This window comes from Parus major, chromosome 3, assembly GCF_001522545.3.
Source record: "Parus major isolate Abel chromosome 3, Parus_major1.1, whole genome shotgun sequence".
NCBI lineage: Eukaryota > Metazoa > Chordata > Aves > Passeriformes > Paridae > Parus > Parus major.
This window is the reverse complement of record NC_031770.1, coordinates 44,006,834-44,028,947: the sequence shown is the minus strand read 5'-3', so window position 1 is coordinate 44,028,947 and position 22,114 is coordinate 44,006,834. Positions and strand designations below refer to the sequence as shown.

General features: G+C 41.2%; 3 protein-coding genes and 1 non-coding gene across 8 annotated transcripts in view; all 4 read left to right on the top strand.

Moving 5' to 3' along the window:
* The window catches only part of ARID4B (AT-rich interaction domain 4B), an 88,220-nt gene extending 85,680 nt beyond the window's left edge, over nucleotides 1–2,540 (top strand). For all 4 annotated transcript variants that reach the window (XM_033512665.1, XM_033512662.1, XM_015621614.3 and 1 more), the window contains 2 exons: nucleotides 24–170; nucleotides 743–2,540. In XM_033512665.1, coding sequence (XP_033368556.1) covers nucleotides 24–170; nucleotides 743–873 — 278 coding nt within the window. In that variant the 3' untranslated portion in view covers nucleotides 874–2,540. The remainder of the gene's footprint in view (nucleotides 1–23; nucleotides 171–742) is intronic.
* A 19-nt stretch (nucleotides 2,541–2,559) lies between these two features.
* RBM34 (RNA binding motif protein 34) lies at nucleotides 2,560–11,131 on the top strand. Of its 2 annotated transcripts, XM_033512666.1 has the most exons (11): nucleotides 2,560–2,659; nucleotides 3,274–3,411; nucleotides 5,042–5,184; nucleotides 6,205–6,421; nucleotides 6,997–7,056; nucleotides 7,631–7,674; nucleotides 8,158–8,241; nucleotides 8,442–8,505; nucleotides 8,652–8,694; nucleotides 9,915–10,033; nucleotides 10,747–11,131. In XM_033512666.1, the coding sequence occupies exons 2-11, from the start codon at nucleotides 3,343–3,345 to the stop codon at nucleotides 11,059–11,061; spliced, it is 1,158 nt and encodes a 385-aa protein (XP_033368557.1). In that variant the 5' UTR covers nucleotides 2,560–2,659; nucleotides 3,274–3,342; the 3' UTR covers nucleotides 11,062–11,131. The 2 variants fall into 2 exon arrangements, with proteins under 2 accessions (XP_033368557.1, XP_015477105.1); XM_015621619.1 differs by lacking the exons at nucleotides 2,560–2,659; nucleotides 3,274–3,411 and adding an exon at nucleotides 4,725–4,931.
* Nucleotides 11,132–11,953: 822 nt separating this feature from the next.
* On the top strand, nucleotides 11,954–20,324 carry TOMM20 (translocase of outer mitochondrial membrane 20). Its single transcript, XM_015623026.3, has 5 exons — nucleotides 11,954–12,169; nucleotides 17,415–17,461; nucleotides 18,183–18,264; nucleotides 18,548–18,690; nucleotides 19,818–20,324. The coding sequence occupies exons 1-5, from the start codon at nucleotides 12,046–12,048 to the stop codon at nucleotides 19,860–19,862; spliced, it is 441 nt and encodes a 146-aa protein (XP_015478512.1). The 5' UTR covers nucleotides 11,954–12,045; the 3' UTR covers nucleotides 19,863–20,324.
* Nucleotides 13,021–13,155, top strand: LOC117244202. Its single transcript, XR_004496816.1, has one exon. It is a non-coding gene; the product is annotated as a small nucleolar RNA SNORA14 (small nucleolar RNA).
* Nucleotides 20,325–22,114: the final 1,790 nt, after the last annotated feature.

Sequence of the window (22,114 nt, the reverse complement as noted above, 5' to 3'; positions counted from 1 at the left end):
AACAGAGATTGTTTAACTTGCAGCTGACTTGGAAAATCTGACTAGTGCCGAGCGGATAACAGTTCTCCAAGAAAAATTGCAAGAAATCAGGAAACATTACCTGTCCTTGAAATCCGAGGTGGCTTCCATTGACCGAAGAAGAAAGCGCTTAAAGAAAAAAGAGCGGGAAAGTAAGTGCTGGAAACTTAAGTTCTGCTTTTAGAGGGCTTAACTGCATGTTATATTGAGGATAATTTGCAGGGAGATGTGTGTCATTAGGAGCGTGGTTTTTGTTTGGGTTTTGGGAAATGCTGCATGCAGGTATTTTATGAGCATTAGGAGGATCGAATACCCAGAGACTGTGGATGGGGAAGAGCATTACCGAGGTGTGCAATCTGTTTAATGCTCACGAGGTGTAACTACTTCCTACAGGAAAAAAATACACAGAAAAGAAACTTTTCTAAGCAGCGTACAGAGGGTATTAATAACTTCTGAGTTTTCTTCAAGTTACAAATAAATTTACTGTAGTATTGCTGGTGGGCCTAGTTAGTGCTTTCCCCTTAGAATAAGGGGTTTATTCTATGCCTTCAAGTGAAATTGAGTGTTTCCTACACAAACCAGGCAGTGGAGGCCGGTATCTTTTCCATTGCAAGGCATTGGTTGCTAGAGTCAGTGTGTACCAATGCTTGCTGCTGAATGGGAAAACATGTTTACTGCTTGATTTATTAATCTCTATAACTTGTCTTTTCCTTTTCTTGTGCAGGTGCTGCTACTACATCATCTTCCTCCTCATCACCTTCCTCTAGTTCCATTACGGCTGCAGTTATGTTAACCTTAGCAGAACCATCTATGTCAAGTTCATCACAGAATGGAATGTCAGTTGAGTGCAGGTGACAGCAGGACTTGCCAAAGCACTTTGCACTTAATGGCTGCTGAGGGCCACTCTTTCTTTTTTTCCTTTTTTTTTTTTGTTTTTTTTTTTATACTGCACAGTGGCACAAAATTCAGACAAGCACTATTTTGTATTTAAAGTTGTTTCTTGACAAGCTAACTTTGCACTTAAGTGCACTTTTATGAAGAAAAAGTACAACAAACTGCTTTTCCTCAAGCAATAATTGTTTCCAACTTGTCTGGGAATTGTAAGTCTAGTGACTCGAAGGCCTTCCACTGTGGCAAATGGAGGCTGTTCACTGCCTGTAGAGACAGGACAATAAGTATATAGTTGTTGGGGTGATCTAAATCAATGTGGTAAGGCTTACTGTATTCCCTGGTATTTTGTTAAAGCTGGAACATTTGATATTTTTCCATTTATTTATGACAAATATTGAAAATATTTTCATTTGTACAAGCTAATTGTTTTTTAACTGCTAAGTCACCTTATAGTGGCTTTAATTGTATACGTCAAGCACATCTATTCAAAACCTGCAGTTAGTAGGATGTCTGACATCAGTCCTGATAACCAAATATGAGGATTCCTTTTAAAAAAAAAAAAAAAGAAAAAAAAAAAAAAAGACTGACTAATGTTTACAGGTTTGAATTAGGCTTAAATAGGTTACTCTGGGTTTTAAGAACCCATTAATTGGAATGAAACTACTGTACTTTGCCATTTTTCTATAAAACAGTATTTTTTTTTAATTTTGATAAAATACATTATGAAAAAGAAAGAAAATGGCTAACAAACTGTATTAAATCTTAATGTATAAAGATTGTATTCAGCCAGTTTAAAGTGTATATTTATTCATAATGGATTATAACAGGTATATTTTTGTGTTTTCTTGTAAATGTTTCTTTTCCCCTTAAAGCAACAAATATTTCATTTGTAATGCTTATTTTATTACGAGCTTCTAGGAGAGGACTTTGAGAGGGAGTAAGGTGTGAGGTTATAATTTGTGGTTACTGATACCAACACTGCCACAAAAGGGTAGTTGTTTTTAAAATAACTAGCTAGCCGAGTGGTAGATGTTTAATTTTTTAAATGCCTTGTACAAATTCCAAAACCAACTTCAAAATGTTTTCACTTGTATTGATTTTATGTTGAATGAATCCCAAGCTCTCTCCTGTTAATTCTATACCTTTGTAAGACATTTGTATATTGCGGAAGTGTTCATTCAAGCTATTTAATACCTGGCACTGTTAATACACAGTACTTTATTGTACAGATTGTTTTACTGTTTTAATTGTAGTTCTGTGTACTTCTTTTGCCTGGGGAAATAGGGGCTGGCATGTTTTTCTTTGTTTTCTGGCAATACAACATGTAAGAATTTGAAGCATTTTGTTTGTAGATGCTAGAGTGTCAGAATCCTTTTCATTTGACTTTTCTAAGAAAAGCATTTTCAGTCTTCGTAGTGTGCGCTTAAGATTATAACTGATTTTATTGAAAATGGTTTCAAAGTATTCAGAATTGTACAGGACTGTAAAAATTTGTTGACAGACATTGAAGGAAAAGCTTATAGAAAAAAGCTATAAAATATATATTAGGTTCTGCAGAAAATGGAGAGTTATGTAATATATTGTACAAATGTAAGCAAAGGCCTCTGAAATAAAATGCCATAGTTTGTGAATCCCTGATTTTGTTTCTAACAGTTCAATTAAGCAACTGTAGTGTGTTCATGAAAATTACATCAAGCTGCAGAATCAGTTTAGCAAATGATCTTTGCTGTGCTGTAATGGACATACAAAGGTAAGATAGAGCACGTGCATTTGCCTTATTTTCCTGTTGCTGATTAATTCAAATCCATCATCTTTTTCAACTGAAGGTGAAAGCGTGGCCCATCATTTAGGCAGAGCCAGTTGAAACAAACTACTGCCTGTAGTTCAGGTGACCAAAATAGTGTTACCCCTGCAAGGTGACAGATTACTGATGAAACCGACAGTAACAATCCATGACAAATGAGCTTTGGAAACACTGACTGTGTGAAAAATTACAATGATCCAAGACTGACAGGGGTAATTTTAATATTTTCAGTGAAGATACTAAGAGGATATTTTCACCTGTTTAAGTTTAGTGGAATCAGCGTCATGGTAGTTCAGTTCTGCTTTTGGGTTTCAGTAGGCATAAGGGGTATGGACATTGCTGCGAGCTACATCTGGGCAAGCAAGATTCAAATTCAGCTCTTCACCCGCTGCTAGTTCTGGATCAGCTCTCGGTCTTAGTGCCAGCATATTTGCTTTGATGGGACAATTACTCTGTGATCTGGGGGGGGATTTGTTTACTTTTATAAAACAGGGATCATTGGTCAGCTCCCTTCTCTCAAGGTTTTGCGTAACTAGGATTTTTTATTTTCCTTAATACAGAGATTATTTAATTTTCGTCACATCTCTGATACATTTTAGCAGCTACTCAAACATTTGTCTGAACGCCTTATGTTGCACCTCTTCTGTGAAGTAGTCTGTAAATGTTCCTCTCCGGATACATGGAACCACTTGTCTCTTGTAAGTAACAAAGGAAGATACCTTTGGCAAGCTGTTAGCCGGGCAGTTTTATCCCATGCTCCAGTGGGTCAAACCTGAGCTGTTTTTCAGGGAACATACTGTATGAGCTTTCCATGTGTGTGAGTCCCCTGCCTGGCACATGCACTCTGCTTGCAGCTGAGGCAGCTTGCCACTAGCAGTGCCTGCTGGGCTGTGCCCGTACTCCTGAGTGCCTGCTTGGATCATGATCCCAGAGGTGAAGCAAGGCAAACACCCCCTGCTCTGTTCTCTAAACCTTAGCTGAGGGACAGACAGGTTTGTGTCACAACTAATCATGTTGGGAATAGCTGAGATTGGTGTGTGCTGAGGGAAAATGCCTTATTTGAAGGCTCTGCAGTGCTCCCACCTCCCCTTAGTTGCAGTCTCCACTGATACCTGTCCATATTTATGAGTGGGTAGTTCCCACTGTGGAATTTTCCTGTTGGCACAGGGATTGAACTTGCTCTCAGGCAGAGTTCCTGGAATGAAACTCTTGCTGAGTTTCATTGGCCATGAGTCTCTGAAGTGGGCTGGATGATGGTTGAGCCTGTTCTGCCCCTCCTGTGTCACTACAGTGCTGCTCTTCTGTGTGAAGGCAGATAGGAGAAGTCACTACAAATCACGTAGCAGCCACCTGCCCCTTTTCAAGGATTTGTGTATTCTCTTGGGCTGACCCCATCCATGAGGGTCACCACCTTTCCTGGCACCCAGCAGGCAAGACAGGGGCGATACCTGGTGAACGTGTCAAGACCAGCACTTCCATTCAACAGCTGGGTTGCTTGTTTAGCCTGGAGTTGGATGCTGGTGCCAACAGAGCTGCTTACAGTGGCAGCTCAAAGAGTGCATCAAATGTGTAACAAGACAGCCAAAGCACTGTCAGCTTTGCTTCAGTTCCCCTTGGAACTGAGGGTCGTGGGAAATTGGTGAGACTGCTTCTCATCGCACGCTCATCACAGAGTCAGTTAGACTGGAAAAGACGTCTGAGATCATGCAGTACAATCTATGACCAAACACCACCATGTCAACTAGACCATGGTACTAAAAGGACTATGTCCAGTCTTTCCTTAACCCAGGCATGCTGACCCCACCACCTCCCTGTCAATCCATTCCAGTATCTGTGGAATCCTTTCTGTGAAGATGTTCCTGTTCATGCCCAACCTCAGCCTCCGCTGGCGCAGCTTCAGCCTGTGTCCCCCCGCAGCTGATGCTGTTTCCAGGATGCGAAGCGGCTCCCGGCCCGGGAACACCTCCCGGCCCCGCGCGTCGGAAGTGACGCGGCCGCGCCCGTTCCGCCGCGCTCGGTGTCCGCCATGCGGGGCCGCCGGGGCGGTGCGGGGCAGCGGCGGCCGGCGGCGGCCGAGCGGGGGCAGGAGCAGGAGCAGGGGGAGCCCTACGTGCTGGGGCAGGTGTCCGGCAGCCTCGGGGCGGCCGCGGCGCCCGCTGCGCCCCTCGCTCGCCTCTTCCGCGCCGCCGCCCCGCCGGTGCTGGTGCCTGTGCCGGGGGTGAGTGAGCCACGGCCGGGGCTCCAAATAAGTTGCGGTATGTGAAGTAACTTCAGGGCGTTCCTGGAATTTTGTCCTTCACCTCTGTTTCTCTCACCACTTTTTTAAAGGGAAATAAGAAAAGGAAGCGTGCAGAAGAAGCGGAGAAAGTGTCAGAAGACCAGAACTTATCCGTCATACAAGAACCTCCGGTAAAAGCGAAGAAGGCCAGAAAAAAGGAACATTCAGAAGCAGAGAAAAAACTGACAGAGAGGTGAGTAGGTGACACCATTCTATAGTAAAATTAAATTCCCTAGCATCTACATTAATTGTAATATGAGTTAAATGAAACAATGAAGTTCTCGTCTACTCATCTTCAGTTTAGTGTTTAAGTTTATTTTTAAGATTGTGCAAATTTTCTGTAGTTTTCCCCTGAAGGAGAAAGTAGTGCAGCTTCTTGAAACTCTAGGTCTGTGAAGTGTAAGTGCCCTACTAGAGAGCCATGAGGTCCAGCGGCTGGAGATGTAAACACATGGATCTGGTTCTCTCTGGCTCGGGAGATGCCTTCTAGCATTTATCCAGCACAGGTGGTTTCAGCAGGGGCAAGGTGCGAGGCACAGTGAGCTGTCTGTCGCCTCTGCAGTGACACAGAAGCTCTCTGTGACTCTCTTCTCATAAATACTTGAAGAGAGGTGCTTCAGAGCAGGCTGGAAGCTGCTCGCTCTACAATGCAGTTTGGATAGTAAAGGGAACTGGAGTAGTGCAAGGTGAACCCCTCATTCTGTCCCTGGCACAGGGCCCATGGAACCTGTTTGCTGTGTTTGTGTCTGTAGCCCTCCAGAGGCTCCTTCAGGTCTGCTCCTTGTTCCTGCTTTTATGGCAGGTTGGGATAGAGAGAGACCTGTTAGTGCATGGCAGTATTCTGGAGGTTTGTTCTGAGTCTCCTGCATACTGAGAAGGATTAAATCTGTTCCAAGTTCCAACATAATGCAAATATTATTTCTTTCCCCTTCAATTTTAGAGGCTATTAAATTATTTAATCCTGAAGTATTTCTCTATTACTCCTGGAAAAACAGTGAATGCAGTGTCCTGGGGACAGCAAATAGTTTTTCATGTTAGCAAACGGTCAGATACATTTGTTTAATGAAGAATGAGCAAAATAATGTTTGAAATTTTAGAGTTAAAACATAATTTCAAATGTAAGTTAAAATATCTTGGAGGCCTCAGTTCTTTGACCCCAAATCCCCTGCTTTTTTTCCCATGAATTGTAACCTCCCTGTTTGTTTCTGGTCAGAGAGAACGCTTTACAGCAGGCAGATGAAGAGGAGGATCAAAAATTGTTTCAAAACAAAGCAAAGCAAAAGAAAAAGGCTTCTCAAGCCATCACCAAAAGTGGTGTTAATTCAGCTAGGAGTGCTACTGCAAAACAGAAGATAAACAGGGTGGCAGATGAAGCAGCAGACAGAAGAACGGTTTTTGTTGGAAACTTGCCTGTCAGCTGTACTCTTCAGGTGCGTGGGTGGGTTCTGTCTGCTAAAGAAATGAAAGGAGTTGCAGCAGTCCTCAGTTTGAGGGGATGTTTCCAGCTGGGAAGTCACAGACACTTGTGATTGGAACTGCTTTTGGGAAAGCAGGGAATGGTGCTTGTTCTCAGAAACCATTAGAGACAATCTCTGCTTTCCTGCAGTTGGACTTCCTGCAGCAGGAGATGCACTGACTGTCTCTTGAGTTGAATTGATCAGTTCCTTGTCAGTGAAAAAAATGACTGAATAAATGAGAACTGCATTTACAAAATTACTCCGCTTCTAATTTTGCATGTAAACAGTGCTTCAGATTGTAACACTAAACATGTTAAGTTTATACTTTATTCTGTAGTAAGAGGCAGGACTTTAGTTTTGGCAATCTGTAGAAGAAGAAGCTGCCACAAAAATAGTTACAACTTGCATTTGTTTTAGTAGCGCATTGAGGGACCTCCTATAAGTAAAAGGGAAACGGTGTAAGAACAGTATCACTTATAAATACTAAAAAATAATTTTCACTACCAGGTTGAAAAGTGTACTGAGTGTTTGTAACATCATCTGTTTAGGTACTGAAATCTCTTTTTAAGAAGTATGGACAAATCCAATCCATTCGCTTCCGGTCTCTGGTATGTTATTTCCTTTAATGTTACATAACAAAATTATTTGTTGATTTTAAAGGGCAGTGTGATATATAAAGTATATGAAAGGCTTGTACCTTCACTAGTTCAGAAGTGGTTTGGGATATGTGGGTTTTGCTATTAGAAGAAACCTTGGAGATGTTACCCCCGGAGCACCAGAGATACATTTTTCCTGTAGCAGCAGCAGCTGATCCAGGATCAGAGCTTTACATTCTCCGAAAGAGGAATGCCATTATTATTGCTGGCTTGGCTGAGGCATTGCTCACCTGTTTTGAAATCATAGTACCAAAGACATTATTGTAAATCAGGCTACTCACTAAAATAGTTGATGATAACCCTCTTGGAACACAAGAAACATGTCAGACAAAGTCAAGACAAGCTCTTTAACTCTGAGGGCTTTTTTAGACCATCTCTAGGTCCAGCCACTTCTGGCCTTTTCTCCCTGTACTGGCTATGTTGCTTTGGGTGGCTCCTGCTTGAATTCATCTTTGTCTTAGGGAAAAACTCTTTGTGATAAATTGATGCTAGGCCCACCTAATGCAAGCTCTTTTTATCTTTTAAGATTCCAGCAGAAGATACTGTATCCAAAAAGGTAGCAGCAATCAAGTAGGTTCCCCTTGTGAATTCTGTGTATTTTTCAAGGCCTAAACAATGTTTAAATGTTGGTCATTAAAAGTTTGTCTGTATTAGGTCTTTTTTATGTATTTTGTGTTCCTTTGTCTTTTGTCATTACCTTTGTAGGTATTAAGTTTTCTCAACGAGTAGTAAAGAATTATGTGCCATGTGTACTTGTAATTTGTTACCTGAGGTTGCATTTCTTATATTTTAGGAAGGAGGAAGATGCTAAAAGTCTTTAATTTCTTCAGATATGTTTATGAGCTGAGGAAGCTTGCTCAGGGTGCATATATGGGCCGAACAAGATGTACAGTGGGACTCGCTTGCATGTACAGGGGTAGCTTGACCTACAAGGGAAATGAAGTTGTTGGTGTGCACAGAACAAGCAGAGGCATGAAGGCTCAGCAAGAAGTGCCTGTGCAGTGCACAGCATCAGCAGGATTTGAGCAGTAACGTGTCCTTTTCCCATTCCAGGCGTAAGGTGCACCCGAATGCCAAGTTTGTCAATGCCTACGTGGTCTTTAAGGAAGAATGTGATGCCCAGAAGGCTCTGAAGGAGTAAGTTTCAGTTTTGTTCCTCATTCCCTGTTGAAGGGGTAGTTCAGGTACATTTATAGCTGAATTTAAACAACCTCCCCTCTTTTGAATCAGAATAAAATGTTGCTCATACTTAAAAGTAACAGCTTTGCTTTTGGAGTACTGCTTTGCAGTGACATTGTCAAATAAGTAATGATTACTTCTGTTTTTAACCACAAAAGGAATGGAACCGAAATTGCTACTGGATTTCACATCAGAGTTGACACTGCATCTAAAACCAGCTCGGTAAGTAAGATGTGTGGCTAGAAATCCCCTTTTCTGCTTTGGTTGTGTGGTTTTTATGGTTTGGTTTGTTTTGGTTTGTTTTTTTCTGTATCAAATAACTTCTGGATAAAAAAAACTTACTGTCCCGTCTCTCTTGTTTCTTTTAGCATGACAATAAACGATCTGTATTCTTGGGAAATCTTTCATACGGTAAGCCTGAAATGGATTGTTATGCATCCTTGATTTGCATTTATGGAATGGTTTACATTAGGCTTTTTATTTCTTGGTATTAGGTGGATAAATACCTTTTGCTGGAGATAATTTTTATTTGTTAATTAAAACACCTAAAGAGATTGGAAGTTTCTGTCCAGTTCTGCACATTGATTGTTTCCTTTATTGTAGGCAGCACTGCAAGTGCTTTTAGTTCTTGTTGTTGCTTCATGTTTTTTATATAAATACGACTAAGTTGCATAGGCCATGACTTTCCAAACTACTCAAGGGTTACCAGTACCTGTTTGTGAACCAATTCCAAATGATGGACAGTGATGGCTTCTCCTTTTGGTGCTTTCTGTGAACCACAGGCTTGAGTGACTGTCCAGGCAGGGCTAAAACTGGGATATGACGATCCTTGTGAGCCAGTTTCAACTCAGAATATTCTGTGATTTGCTGTGCTCTGAAATTACTTCGGCAGCTTGGACCTTTCTCAGCATGTCTAGGTCCCATTGCTGTAGTTAAACCCATACTTTTGAGTTTAGCCCCTCCCCTCAGCAGAGAGATGTTTTTATATATGTCTACGTCAGGGGATTCCATGAAGCGTACCTCTACAAAAAAGATAAAATAACCTGTATTTTTTCATTTTTGTGCCATCTGTGATGGCACATCAGATTTGTCTGCCTAGGCAAGAGATGGAGAAAGGCTCATACACCCAGCAATTATCAGAATAATTGCATAGCAGCCGTGGTTGGAAACTGTAAATCCCTTCTCCCCCATTCAGCTAAAATTCACGGCTCAGTCAATGAGCAGTTGAAGAACTGCCAGCTCAAGCTCATTATCAACAGCATTAATTCTTAGAAAGAAATTCTGGCATAAGGAGGAGCTACAAAATTCTTAAGTTCTGCTATGTTCCAAGCATAAATGAAATAATTCGAAAAATCTATTTCCGTTTTTGCCTTAGTTCTTTGTGATTTATGTCATACTCTTCAGAGCTGGAGAAGCAGTGACTCAGTAACTGTCAGAGCAAATAGCCCTGCATAAAGTGTGCATTGTCAGCTTGCTGGGCTTTTTCTGAACCACTGGTATTTGTCTACTTGTCCATATTCCCTATTGTTTGTGTCCCTGAGTGGCTAAATGTGAACTAACTGGATGTGGGCCAGGCTTGCAAAGCCATGTGTTTCCCTGAAGAAGCATCTGTCCCCTTGTGTTGGCTGCAGACATCTGTGACGATGCCGTGCGGGAGCACTTCCATGACTGCGGAGAGGTCGTGGGAGTGCGAGTGGTGAGAGACTGCAGGACGGGCCTGGGGAAAGGCTTCGGCTACGTCCTCTTTGAGGTACGTGTGCACCTTTGCTCCAGCACACGGGGAGTTCTTCAAAACCTCAGTTATGGTCTGCCTTTAGAGCATTTCTATTCTCTTTTCAGTAATTCTTTGGGGTTTGTGTGTGTGTATGTATGAAGTTAAATGGCAGCGTTGCTGTGGATGGTGAAACCAGCTTGGAAAACCAGTGCTGCGGAAGCAGATACAAAACAAAGTATCTTAGGTTTTCTACACACTGGGGTGAAAGAAGTGACTTTACCTTAAACACTTAAAGGAGGGACAGACGAGTTCATTTGGTATAACTCCAATGTTCTCCCATTTCTTATGTGTCAAAATGTGAGTGGAATTCTTTCCTGCAGCTGGTTTGCGTACCGGTTCTTCACTTTTGATTCAGTACAACTTCCTTTCTCATGCCAGTCTCCCAGCCTCATTTTCCTTAGTTCATTTCCTGCAGCCCAGTGCCTTTTTTCACAATTTTTCCCTGTCTCTCTCTGCCTCAGACTTAAGTGTCTCACTGTAAGCTGTTTCATAGCCTATTTTCAAGTGTCTCAGTGTGTGGGGGTGCTGGTGTTCCTGAGCAGAGCTGTTGTGTCTTTCCCTAAAGAGAGTGGTTTGAGTGCTCTGCATTGTAAAATCATGTTGACCAATTTCCAAGACAGGTAAGTGTTCATTTGAAAGCACTCAGCTGGAAGTAATGCTGCTTTTAAAGGGGCTCTCTGGTTTTGTAGAACACAGATGCTGTACATCTTGCTCTGAAACTCAACAACTCTGTTCTGATGGGAAGAAAGATACGAGTGCAGCGCGTGGTGGACAAGAAGAAAGCACAGAAAAATCCCGACAAGTCTCATGCTACCAAGGACAGAGTTGATAAGAAGAAGAAAAAAGAAAAGAGCTGCTCTAACAATTCTTTTGTTGGTGAGAAAGCAACCCCATTAAAGAAGAGCACGAAACCAAAAAGACTAAAAATTACTCCTCCCAAGAGTAAAGTTGGGAAAAAAAACCAGTCCTTTGATAAAAATCAATCCAGTAAAAATGCTAATTAGTGTTACAAGGATGGATGTATATGAGCGGCTTTTATATGTGAGTGTGTCATAAATTTTGTTTGCTAATACAGCTGTTGTCCTTGGTGTTTGCTCTGGGGCATCTGGCTTCTCCCAGAAGGCAGCAGGAAGTGCTGCATGATTTTATTCTGTGTTCCAGGAATCTGTCTCCAGCTGAGGTCTTGCTGCAGAGGCTAACTGTGAATTCTTTTTTTTGGAGTTATGTAGGATTACCCACAATGGCTATAGAAGAAAGTGACTCACATTCACACTGGGTCTGTGATGAAATAGAAATTGCTACCTTGATTTGGGTGGCTTTTTTGTTGTGCAGAGAAGGGCAGTGGAGCTGGTGAAGGGTCTGGAAGCACAGGTCTTATGAGGAGCAGCTGGGGGAGCTGGGGACTTGTAGCCGGGAGAAAAGGAAGCTCAGGGATGGCCTTATCACTCTACAGCTCCCTGAAAGGCGGCTGTAGCCAGGTGGGGGCCGGTCTCTTCTCCCAGGTAGTAAGGGACAGGATGACAGGACGTAGCCTCAAGCTGTGCCTTCGTTCAGGTTGGCCATCAGGAGGAATTTCTCTGCAGAAAGGATGGCTAGACATGGGGATGGGCTGTCCAGGGAGGTGGTCCATCGCTGGAGGTGTTTAAGGGAAGCCTGGATGTGGCACTGAGTGCCGTGGTTGACTTGGTGTTGTTGGGTCAGGCTGGACGCGGTAATTCGAGGGCTCTTTCCCGGGATCCCGTTTCCCGCTCTCGCGGCCCCTCACGGCTCTTGGCGGGCAAAGGCCGACGCCCAGGCCACGCCCCTCCGCTCGCGCATGCGCCCCGGCCTCGGCGCAGGCACTGCGGGAGCTGCCCTGTGCCGGCGCGGGCTGATGACGTGAGCGGAAGCGAGGAGGGGTCCTTTCCCTGTGCCCGCTCGCCCCAAGGTGCCTGCGGAGCTCGGCGCGGGCCGCGCGGCGGGAGCGGCGCGGGGGCGGCGGCAGCGCCATGATGGTGGGCAGGACCAGCGCCATCGCCGCGGGGCTCTGCGGGGCGCTCTTCATCGGATACTGCATCTACTTCGACCGCAAGAGGCGGAGCGACCCCAATTTCAAGAACCGGCTGCGGGAGCGTGAGTGTCCCGGGGCGCCCCCTCCCCTTTCCTCCCGTCCCGTGCCGTCCCTCCCCGCCGCCGCGCGTTCCCCTCAGTGATCCCCCTGTTTCTCTCCCTCGCTCACCCGCCCGGCGGGGCGCGGGAAGGCAGCACGTGCTGTCGCCGCAGCGCCGCCCCCGGGCCCGGCCCGGACCCCCCGCCCCCTCTGCCCCAGGCCCCGGCTGCTCTGCGGCCTCTCGCCGTCCCTTCGCCGAAACCGGGGCCGGGGCACGAGTCACAGAACCGCCAAAACTGGAAGATGCCTTCGAGTCCCGCCCAGCACTGCCACTGCAATCCCTGCAGCACTAACCAGCATCGCCCAGCGCCAGACACCGTCCCCTGCTGGACACCCCCAGGGGTCGCGACTCCACCATCTCCCTGGGTAACCTCTTCCAATGCCTGGCCAACCGAACGTCCCATCTAAATCTCCCATGTCTCAGCTTTAAGGCCATTTTCTCTGGTCCTCTCACTGCCGGCATGGTAGAAGAGACTGATCCCCACCTCACTCACTACAGCCTCTTTTTTAGACAGGGTCATCCCATCGGAGAGCGTTTGCTGTAGGTGTTGGGAACCTGTGGTTCCCGTCCATGCTTGGTTCAAATTCACCTCCCCACCGCCTTTTTTCTTCTCCAGTCTTGCTCTCCTACAGGCTCAGCAGTGCTATTAAAGGCACCACGTTTATGTGGTGATGCACTTTCTTTTTTTTTTTGTTTGTTTGTTTTTGTTTGGTTTTTTTTGTATGTTTTTGGAAGATGAGCAGGTAAAGCAGTGTTTTCTCTTACAGTGAAGTTGTTGCTGTGGTGAGGCAGGGGTCGGTGGTGTTTCATCGGCTGCATTCTAAACCCTCCTGGCAGCCCTGCCATTGGCTTCCAGGATAAGAATGAATGCCAGAGAAAACTGTTGATTAATCCAAGATGTAGAGCTCTTCTCCCGTGGCTCTTCATTATTTCACATCTTCAACATTTATTTAAACGTTCTAATAATCAGTGGGGGTTTTAAATGCAGTTGTAGGCATGAATACTGAAGGAACACAAATTAATCATGAGCAGTAAAGTGGTACTTTTTATACTGAGTTATTTCTGTTGGGGTAATATGTATATTATTCCTTTGGTAACTAATCTGAAGATAAGAAGTTATCGTTAAGGTAAATTTTCCTGGAAAGTAAACATGATGTGATCAGCAGTTTCATGAATGGAAAAGTCAATAACTAGACTGGTTGAGAATGATTATTTACCTGATAGCATTAAAATGTGGTTTAACAGCTTTGCTTCTGCCTTCATGGATTGAATTTGCCTGGCCATTGTGGTCACTTAGCAGTGCATTAATTCTGCTTTCCAGAATTTCCTCCACAGCAAGTTAGGTCTGTCAAATATTTCAGCTTCAGGCCCTCGCTCCTGAGTGTAGGATTTAGGATTGGGCAGATACCTCGTGTGTGTTCCAAGTACTTTTCTCCCTGCAGTGCAAGTCATTAATTGGAAAATTTCAGTGCAGTTAACTGGTATGTGCTTGGTTTTCACAAGGAGACTCAATTTTCAGCAACATAATCAGCTGTGGGCCTTTTTTATGATGCCAAATATGCAGTAGGAGAAGGACCGAATTACGTAAGGTTTTTGCAGAAGCACCAAAAATTATTTTTGGATTCCAGGTTTCCATAATCTGAGTCTCTATCCAGTCATGTTCTGAATAAACCTTAGAACTGCTCTGATTAAGAAATAAAATTAACTTTGAAGTGGAAAACAAATGCATTTTGGCTTGATAGGAGGTGGCAGTTGTCATTTGGGGGACTTAATTGTAGGACTTACAGTCCTTGCACATGCTGCACTGGTCTGCATTTAGTTATTAGGCTTTATTTGTTTGGTTGTTACTTTTTTGGTAGTGTTACAGATAATTTAGTATGGATGCTTCAGCAGTGGTGCCAGGGATCTGGGTATTACAGCATTTTGACTGTTGGGTAGACAGGAATGCTTGGGCTGTAAAATACTTGGCCAGGAAAGGTTCCGTGCAGCTGCCAGCTGCAGTTCTTCATGCAAAGATGCTCCACGTGTTGTGCAATAGTGGGGGTATGGGATAGAAAGCTTGGAGAAACCACCTTCACAGCACATCTTTTCCAGTAACCTTCTTAGGATAAGATCCTTTTTCAGCCTCTGTGATGCAGTGTCACCAGAATTTGGGAAGGATAGGAGACTTGACACGTCCGTGGATTGCCTGTCATATTTCATCAAGCACATGCTGACAAATGAAGAATCGGTCGGTTTTTTTGCCCTCCCAGTTACACTGTACATCTCTGTGTGCTGTGTGTGGGCCAAAGTTTACATTTGCAAAGGTCTGCCATAAAAATGAGGTGACCTGATTTATGTTTCTGGGAAAAAAATTTCCTGGAAGTTTCTGGAAGGCTTATAGGACTACTGGACTTTGATTTTCCAGATGTCTTGATCTTATTTAGCAGGTTTGGGGGTGGGTTTTTTCTGTTGGTTTTTTTTTAGGTCTTGTTATTGCTAGTTTGGGGGCATGTCCAAAGTCTTGGGACCAAAAGATAGCAAAGCTATAAACATCTGTAGCTCCTAAGCTTACCTAGCTGTATTTTATGAATAAAATACTTCAGGTATGTTCTCTGTTTGCCTTCTTGAACGAATAAAATAAAAGTACTCTGTTTTAAAACACAGACACAGATGTCTTTGTTCAGAGACAGAATTTCTGACAATGCTGAATTTTGCCCAAGAGCACCTTCTGCCTGAACAGCAGAGTGAGAGGAGGGCAGTAGGCAGACTTCACTGGTGGGAGCTGAAAATGCAAATGGATTTTTGGGTTTTCTGCTTTCTGGGACTGGTTAGGAAACAGCTGGGGCTACTCAGGAGCTTTTGTAACCCGTGCCAGCAGGACAGGTCATCCATTTGATTCTCTTTTGAAACTTGTACCCTTGTACAAGAGCTCTGCCTGGAGGACCTGCAGTGTGACAGCTGCAGTTTAGCTTTGTGTTTTGGATGCATGCACTGCATTTCTGTGAAAATAAAGATTCATTCTATGAAAGATTGCCTTACCCTTTTTAAAATGTGATTATCTCTTTAGAATAGGGGGAAGTGTTTCATTTTTGTGGAAGTCCCTGAGGGAAAATTAACTTGGGGGATTTTTTAGGTGTGGGGTGGGGTTTTTTGTTTGTTTTTTGAGCATTTTTACCAGTCAAAGCCATTACTTTCTGCTTGTCATATTAAAAATGTAACTTTTGGTTGTTATTGCAAAGATACTTTGAAACTAGTATTTCTTCCCAACCAGTATGGGAAGAATTCATAAATATCCTTTAGAGTTGCTTGGGTTTTCTAATTGTTTTAGCCAGTGAACTTTTGAAGAGCCTGTAAAAAAGTATTAAGAAGAGGAAAAAAAAAGTTCCATAGTAGTCAGACTTGAAAGATTTGGTTGATAATTTTTCAGTTTTAAAATCTTGGTGATTCTTCATATTCCTTTACTATTTTCAGGTTAAAGCATATGATTTCAAATCAGTGTCATCAGTGGTCAAAAGCTTTCATTAGCTCCAGTTACCAGCATACCTTTTGTCTTGTTCTTTATTTCAGAATGCTTAACCTAGTGAATGATACCTTTTATTATATTTTAGTAAGAAGGTATCATAGTCATGCTAAGAAAACACAATTTTCTCCTCAAAATTATGTACAGATGTTAAGCTGTTATGCTTTGTATTACTTTTTGTTTTTTTACTGAATGCACTACAGCTGCAATGTGGCTTGTTTTGATAGTAAAACATTTCAAATACTAAATTTTTTTAAATTTAATCTTTTGGATTTTATGTATTATCAAAACTTGTTTGCATAGTAGTGCAATTTAAAGTTTTGTGCAAATTAATGCTTCTGAAAAGTTGCAGTGAGCTAACTGAAGCACTAATTTTCAAGGGAAATTCTTTAATATTGAAACCCAGCAAAATGATAAAATTGTAGTATACTACAGTTCTATCCAACACGTTTTTCCATCTGTAGTGTAAAATAACATGCACAGGTCAGTTAGTTGTAGAAATCTATGTGCTAAGTTTTATTAATATGGTGTATTAAGGTGTTCCATCTAGTTAGAAACTCCCTTTCTATGAAGAACACAAACTCATCAGTGAATGCCATGTTCTAGGTTATCAGTATACTAGGGAATAATATTCCTGACTGTCTTCATCATGTGGACAACTGAAAATTTTTAATTTAACACTAGCAGCGTGTGAAACTGCTAGCCATATTTGGGAGTATTTCCAGCTTGTAAAATTGTATCAAAAGAAAAATCAGGGCTGTGTGATGGTTGATCTTTGTCAGTGTAGGAGTTTCCAGAGTAGACACTGAGGACAAAGAGAGAAAAGAACAGTTTAACCATAGGCTGTATTCAGAGGTTTTAGTGGTGTAACTATTTCAATTGATGAACTGAAGACTTACAAAAATCATTATTGTAAGGAAATTGCCAGTATTAGAATAATTATGTTTTCTTGTGTGAAGAGATGCTGTTATAAAACTATCTTTATACCTGCCTAGCTGCATTAAAAACAACTTTAATTACACTGGTTTTGCTGGAGTAGTACAACTTCATGTAGCTGACCAACTTTTTGCCTTCAGGTTAGGCAGTTAAATCTGTAAATGTTTGCTCCATCTGTAAATGTTTGCTTCCCCCAGGTTTCAGAGATGTATGCTTTCCTATTGCTCTTGCTGGGAGAACCATGAGACACTGCCACTTATTAACTAGTTCCTAAGTCTTTGCTATAAAGTAGCTGAGAGAGTGCTCTGTGTGTGTCTGCTGTGGCCTGCTGAAGTTCCCCTTCCTTGGGGCTGCACCATGCACTTCAAAACTAGATAGCCTTGACTTACAGACAGTTCTACTGGGGCTTGTTGTTAGAAGTCATGTAGCTAATTCCTGTATTACTCTCATTCTCTTTGCTTCCGTGTGCCTGCAGTGCATGAGGTGTGCTGTGCTGCTGCTGTGCTGCCCTGCACAGCTGGTGTTTGCTGCAGTCATCAGGAGAAGAATTGCCGTTTTGAGTTGGTGCTACTGCCAGTCCTTATTACACCTCTAAATGATGCTCTGTTGCACTGAGTGGGTTGCAGTCTTGTCCTCAATCTTCAATATTTGGAATACATTGCCAGTTTCTTCTTTTGAAAAGGACTTTGATTTGTTCATGGTTTCAGATTATAATCTGAAGGGCTTTTTGATTGCAAATTGAAAATAAAAAACATTTTTATTCTTACAGGAAGGAAGAAACAGAAGCTTGCCAAAGAGAGAGCAGGACTTTCCAAGGTAATACTGTGTTCAATAATGCACTGCTATTTTGAAAGATGTTTCACTTGTATTATTTGTAAGCTTTACTTAAGGATTGGTTTTGATTCCAGGATTCCAAACACTCCTGCAAATATGCAGTCTTTAGGTTTTTTAATGCTCAGAAATAACTGTATGATTGTTCCTTTTTTGTGTCAGACAGAGGAGTTATATTAGAAAGTACAACATTCACTGTGTGATTTGATGGTGTTTTCCTCTTTGTAATATGAACAAGGACTTTTCAGACTTAATTTTAAAATTACTGATGCGATACACTTATAACTGAACTTGATAGGTTGCTTTGCAATAAGTATTTGATTTCCTTTTCATTATTACCAATGGATCCAGAAAGAAAATATAAGATTTCTCTTGAACAATTGCAATAAAACAATAAAAACATAAACATAATGTGCCTTAGAATTTATATTTGCTCCTAAATTGTGTACTTAATGAACTGAGATAGGTATTTCAGGCTCTGTCTCTCTACAGATTTGTGATGCAGTGTTATGAGACATGGGTCTGATTTTCAAAAAATATTCTGTGCACATTTAACTTAGTGATGACACTTGTTTCTTCAATTGTTTCTTCAGTGTCTGTGTAATAGGGTTGTGTGCATGTTTAATTTCAGTTGAGAATATTTTCTGCTAACTTGTTATTAGCTGGTGTTTAAGGGCCGATTTAACTTTTACTGTGTGTGTTATAGTTGCCTGATCTGAAAGATGCTGAAGCAGTTCAGAAGTTTTTCCTTGAGGAGATTCAGCTTGGAGAGGAATTACTAGCTCAAGGTAATAATATTTTAGTTTCCAAAGGGTAAATTGTAAAATAATTTTTCTCTGACTTTGCTAGAAGATGACTTTTGTACACAAAGAAATTCTGGGGGGTCAAATTCGTCTAAGAAAATCTGCTTATTTGTTTCTGTGTGTTCAGAATGTCCATCAAGAAAGGAGAACAGCTTAGTGTGCGTTGATTCACTGTAATTTAATCCACTCTTTGTGGCTGTTTTGTGTAAAATGTGTTACAGTGTGGAAGATACTTGATTTCAAGACACTGTATTAATTTGTCACACAGGTGAATATGAAAAAGGCGTTGATCACTTGACCAATGCCATTGCTGTGTGTGGGCAGCCGCAGCAGCTACTACAAGTTCTACAGCAGACTCTTCCACCACCAGTGTTTCAAATGCTTCTAACTAAGCTCCCTACAATAAGTCAGGTATGTGAAACATTCCCTGTTGCTTTGGTGTAGAAATAGCTGAAATGCTTTATCCGCTACACCAGTCTTGAGTATCAGGTTTTGTAATCTGTTGGTTTTTTAATATGTTCAGTTAAATTAAAAGAAGCTGTTTTGTTTCACCTGAGATGGTAAAAAGTGAATATAAAAATCATCATGTAGCATTAATAGCAGCCAGGATAAAATAGAAATACAAAACTTCTCTTGTGTGTAGGGTATGCTAAGCTCTTGAAGTAGAGGCATCTCACCACAGCTCTGATACTATAAGTGGATCCAGTATTTCCCAAATACAAGTTGGGGGGATTGGAAAAAACAGTAACTTTATTGCACTGGATCTTGAGGGTTTGGTTGGTTGTTTTTTTTAAATTTACATTTCTACAAGTGTGTGTAAATGCTATGAAAGTTCATCAAAATTAATCTCTTGCATTTGCTACCCTGTTGCTTCTGGGGGCAGCTTTAGACACAAGATGTTAACTAGCACCAGAGCCCCTGACAGTTTTGGAAGCTTGGGAGTTTCCCTGATGACAAAAGTGTTAGTAGCATTATGTATGAAATGCCCTCCCATTCTAGTCTGAGTACTGAGTGGGTAATATTGTTAATATGCTGGCAGGTGAGTCTGTTGTAAAATAAATGTTTTATGTTCTTAGAACTACAAGGGGACTCCCTAACAGTGTAACCTGACATAAAGCAGAGATTCAGAGCTGGGTATCGATTGTCTCATAGCTCAGGCCTGGTTACATTTCAGGCTAAAGTCCATATAGTCAGTGGTAACACTGGAAAGTGTCAGGTACTTAAGACATAGGAGTTGAGTAAAGGATTGAACAAAAATGTTCCCTAAGAGAACAGTGCCAGAAACCACACAAAGGTCATCACTTGAGGTTGATAGAATATTGTTTATCTGACTTTGGCTTTGTTAGGTATTGCACTGTATGTAATTATTGTGGAACTGACTTCAAAAACATAAGTCAAATAGATTGCCATTTTTAACTTTAATCAGTTTGTTCAGTAATTACACTGCTTAATGTTCAGTGTAAAATTACATTGCTTGATAATCAGTTGCCTACTGTCAATTTTATGTAATTGTGAATGAGTTTTTCTCCTTCTTACAGAGAATTGTAAATGCACAGTGCTTGGCTGAAGATGATGTTGAATGAGGTCACACCACAACAGGGGGAAAAAAGTTTTCTTACCCCAGAAGATGAGCATCAGTAGGGGGATAAAGGGGCAAACATAGTAGTTAATGGACTGTGTACCACATCGGGTTCTACCAGAGTTAAAATTAACTTTGTGTAGGTGGGTTTCGCAGGATTTTATTTATTATCCCAGTGAAAAGTGTATTTTGATAAGAATTCATTTTATAAATACACTGTGTTGAGTTATCAAAGTATCACTAACTTCATTATTATTAAAATACGCAGTTGTAATGTTGTACATATACAGACATAAAACTACGACCTATTAAAAACCCAGTGCTCATTTTTGAAAAAACGAAGTTATGGCAATAAAGATTTATCTGCACTTGTGTGTCCCTACAGTACTACTTTAAAATCCAGAATATTTGGGTGTCAGAGCAAATGATCTAAAAATGACAACATTAAAATTTATTTTTAATGTTATGGCTGGTCTTCCAGTGCTTTTAATTACATTTAAAACCTTGTGTAATTTCCTGAGAAAATAAATTTATGATCATTTAAACAGTAAGAGATCAACTTAGAAGGAGATGCAAATCACAATGGTAATAGATGACTGGCTGCAGAAAGAACGACAAGTCCATTTCTGTCAGGAACAAAAACATGTAAAGTGATCAATTAAAAATTACTGACAAACTTGAAAGCTCTATTAATACAGGTGTCTGAAACAAAGCTGTTTGGAATAGAACCTGGGCAGATTTTAAGAGCACAAACATTGGGGTTTTTTGGAAAGCTTGAAGCACTGCAAGATAGACAGTTGACATTTCAGTCTGTAGTCTTCAAGACCATAGGAAATGGTTGATGACAGTCTTTTAAAGGAATTTGCCTTAAGGAAAAAAATTGCACTGATAAGGTAAGACAATTCTATCCCTAGGGTAAATAGCAAAGCTAATGGAATTAGATGTTGTACAGTTTCAGTATGGTGTGGAGAATTTTGCTTTGCCAGTGGAAAGAAGACAAATAATATACAGCAGGCTTAAGTGAGTAAAAGTGTACTTATGAAAACAAACTTTTCATGGGTAGAATCTTCTAAACATTAAAACAGACTGGCTTCTGCTATTCTCTGGGTTTGCTGTCAGCACTTAGGTGGCAGAAGAAACAATTAAAAATGTAAATGGCACAGTGATTTTTAGCCTGAGGAGAATGCTTTGAGGTATCTTTCAGACCAGCTGACCATTAGTACTAATGATGCTGCTAGATGAATAGTAAGGTATTAGGTGACATAATCAAGTAGAAGTGAGACTAAGAGTACTCTAGCTCACTCTGTCTTATTTCAGCCTTGTGCAAATTTCTTCAAAGGTAGATTCTCCTCAGTGGTTCAAGAATTGCCTCACACAGGATTTTTGAGAGGTTAAGGGGATAGTTGATGGTGACCTAGCAGTCAATACCTGGATTTGGAAGTAGAAGTGGCTCTTACTGAGTCATTCTGCTGAGATGGTTTGATATGGAATAGGTATTTTCCCCTTAAGCCCTTGAAAACATTATTTCCAAAGATTTGAGGTGCTACTGAAATTTTCTGTAATGTGATAAATACTAAGGTTAGTGGCTGGTATCCACAAACATGTCTTAAACAACTGGATGTAGTTTAATCTTTGTGCTTGAATTGTTCAGGTAGCATAATGTGAAAGTAAAATGCAGTAGCCATATTCTTCAGGGGATAATGGCCAAGTGTGCTCTTTTAATTTATTTTACAGGGACAGTTATTTTGCACTTAATAAAAACATGTATGAAATTCTGTTAAAATTACAGAATTACATGTGAAATGTGAAATTACAGAAGATTCTGACTTTAATGGGTTTTTTTTTGCCAGAGTTTTTCTTTTCCCTTCTAACCCTTAAAAGTAAAAGGTAGGAATTCTTAGGTTATGTTGACAGAACTGTTGGCATATTTACTGTTTTGCTGATTGCTTCAGCATGTCTTTTTAGTTCAGCTTTTAACATTGTTTTAAGGTGAATAAAACTTCCATCCTGCCTTGAAAAGCAAACCCAAACAGCACAAAAGTAGCACAAACCTGAGCATTTTTCTACACTCTTTGGTATAATGATGACAATTTGAATTCACATTTTAGCTTACAGCAAAGCTCTCCTGAACTGGGTTTCAGCAAACCTGGGTGTCAATTCTGATTTTGATGAAAGCCTTGGTGACAGTCTGATTATGTCTATAAATGGTATTGGCTGTAATAAGGAACATAGACACACATATTGCTCTAGCATTTT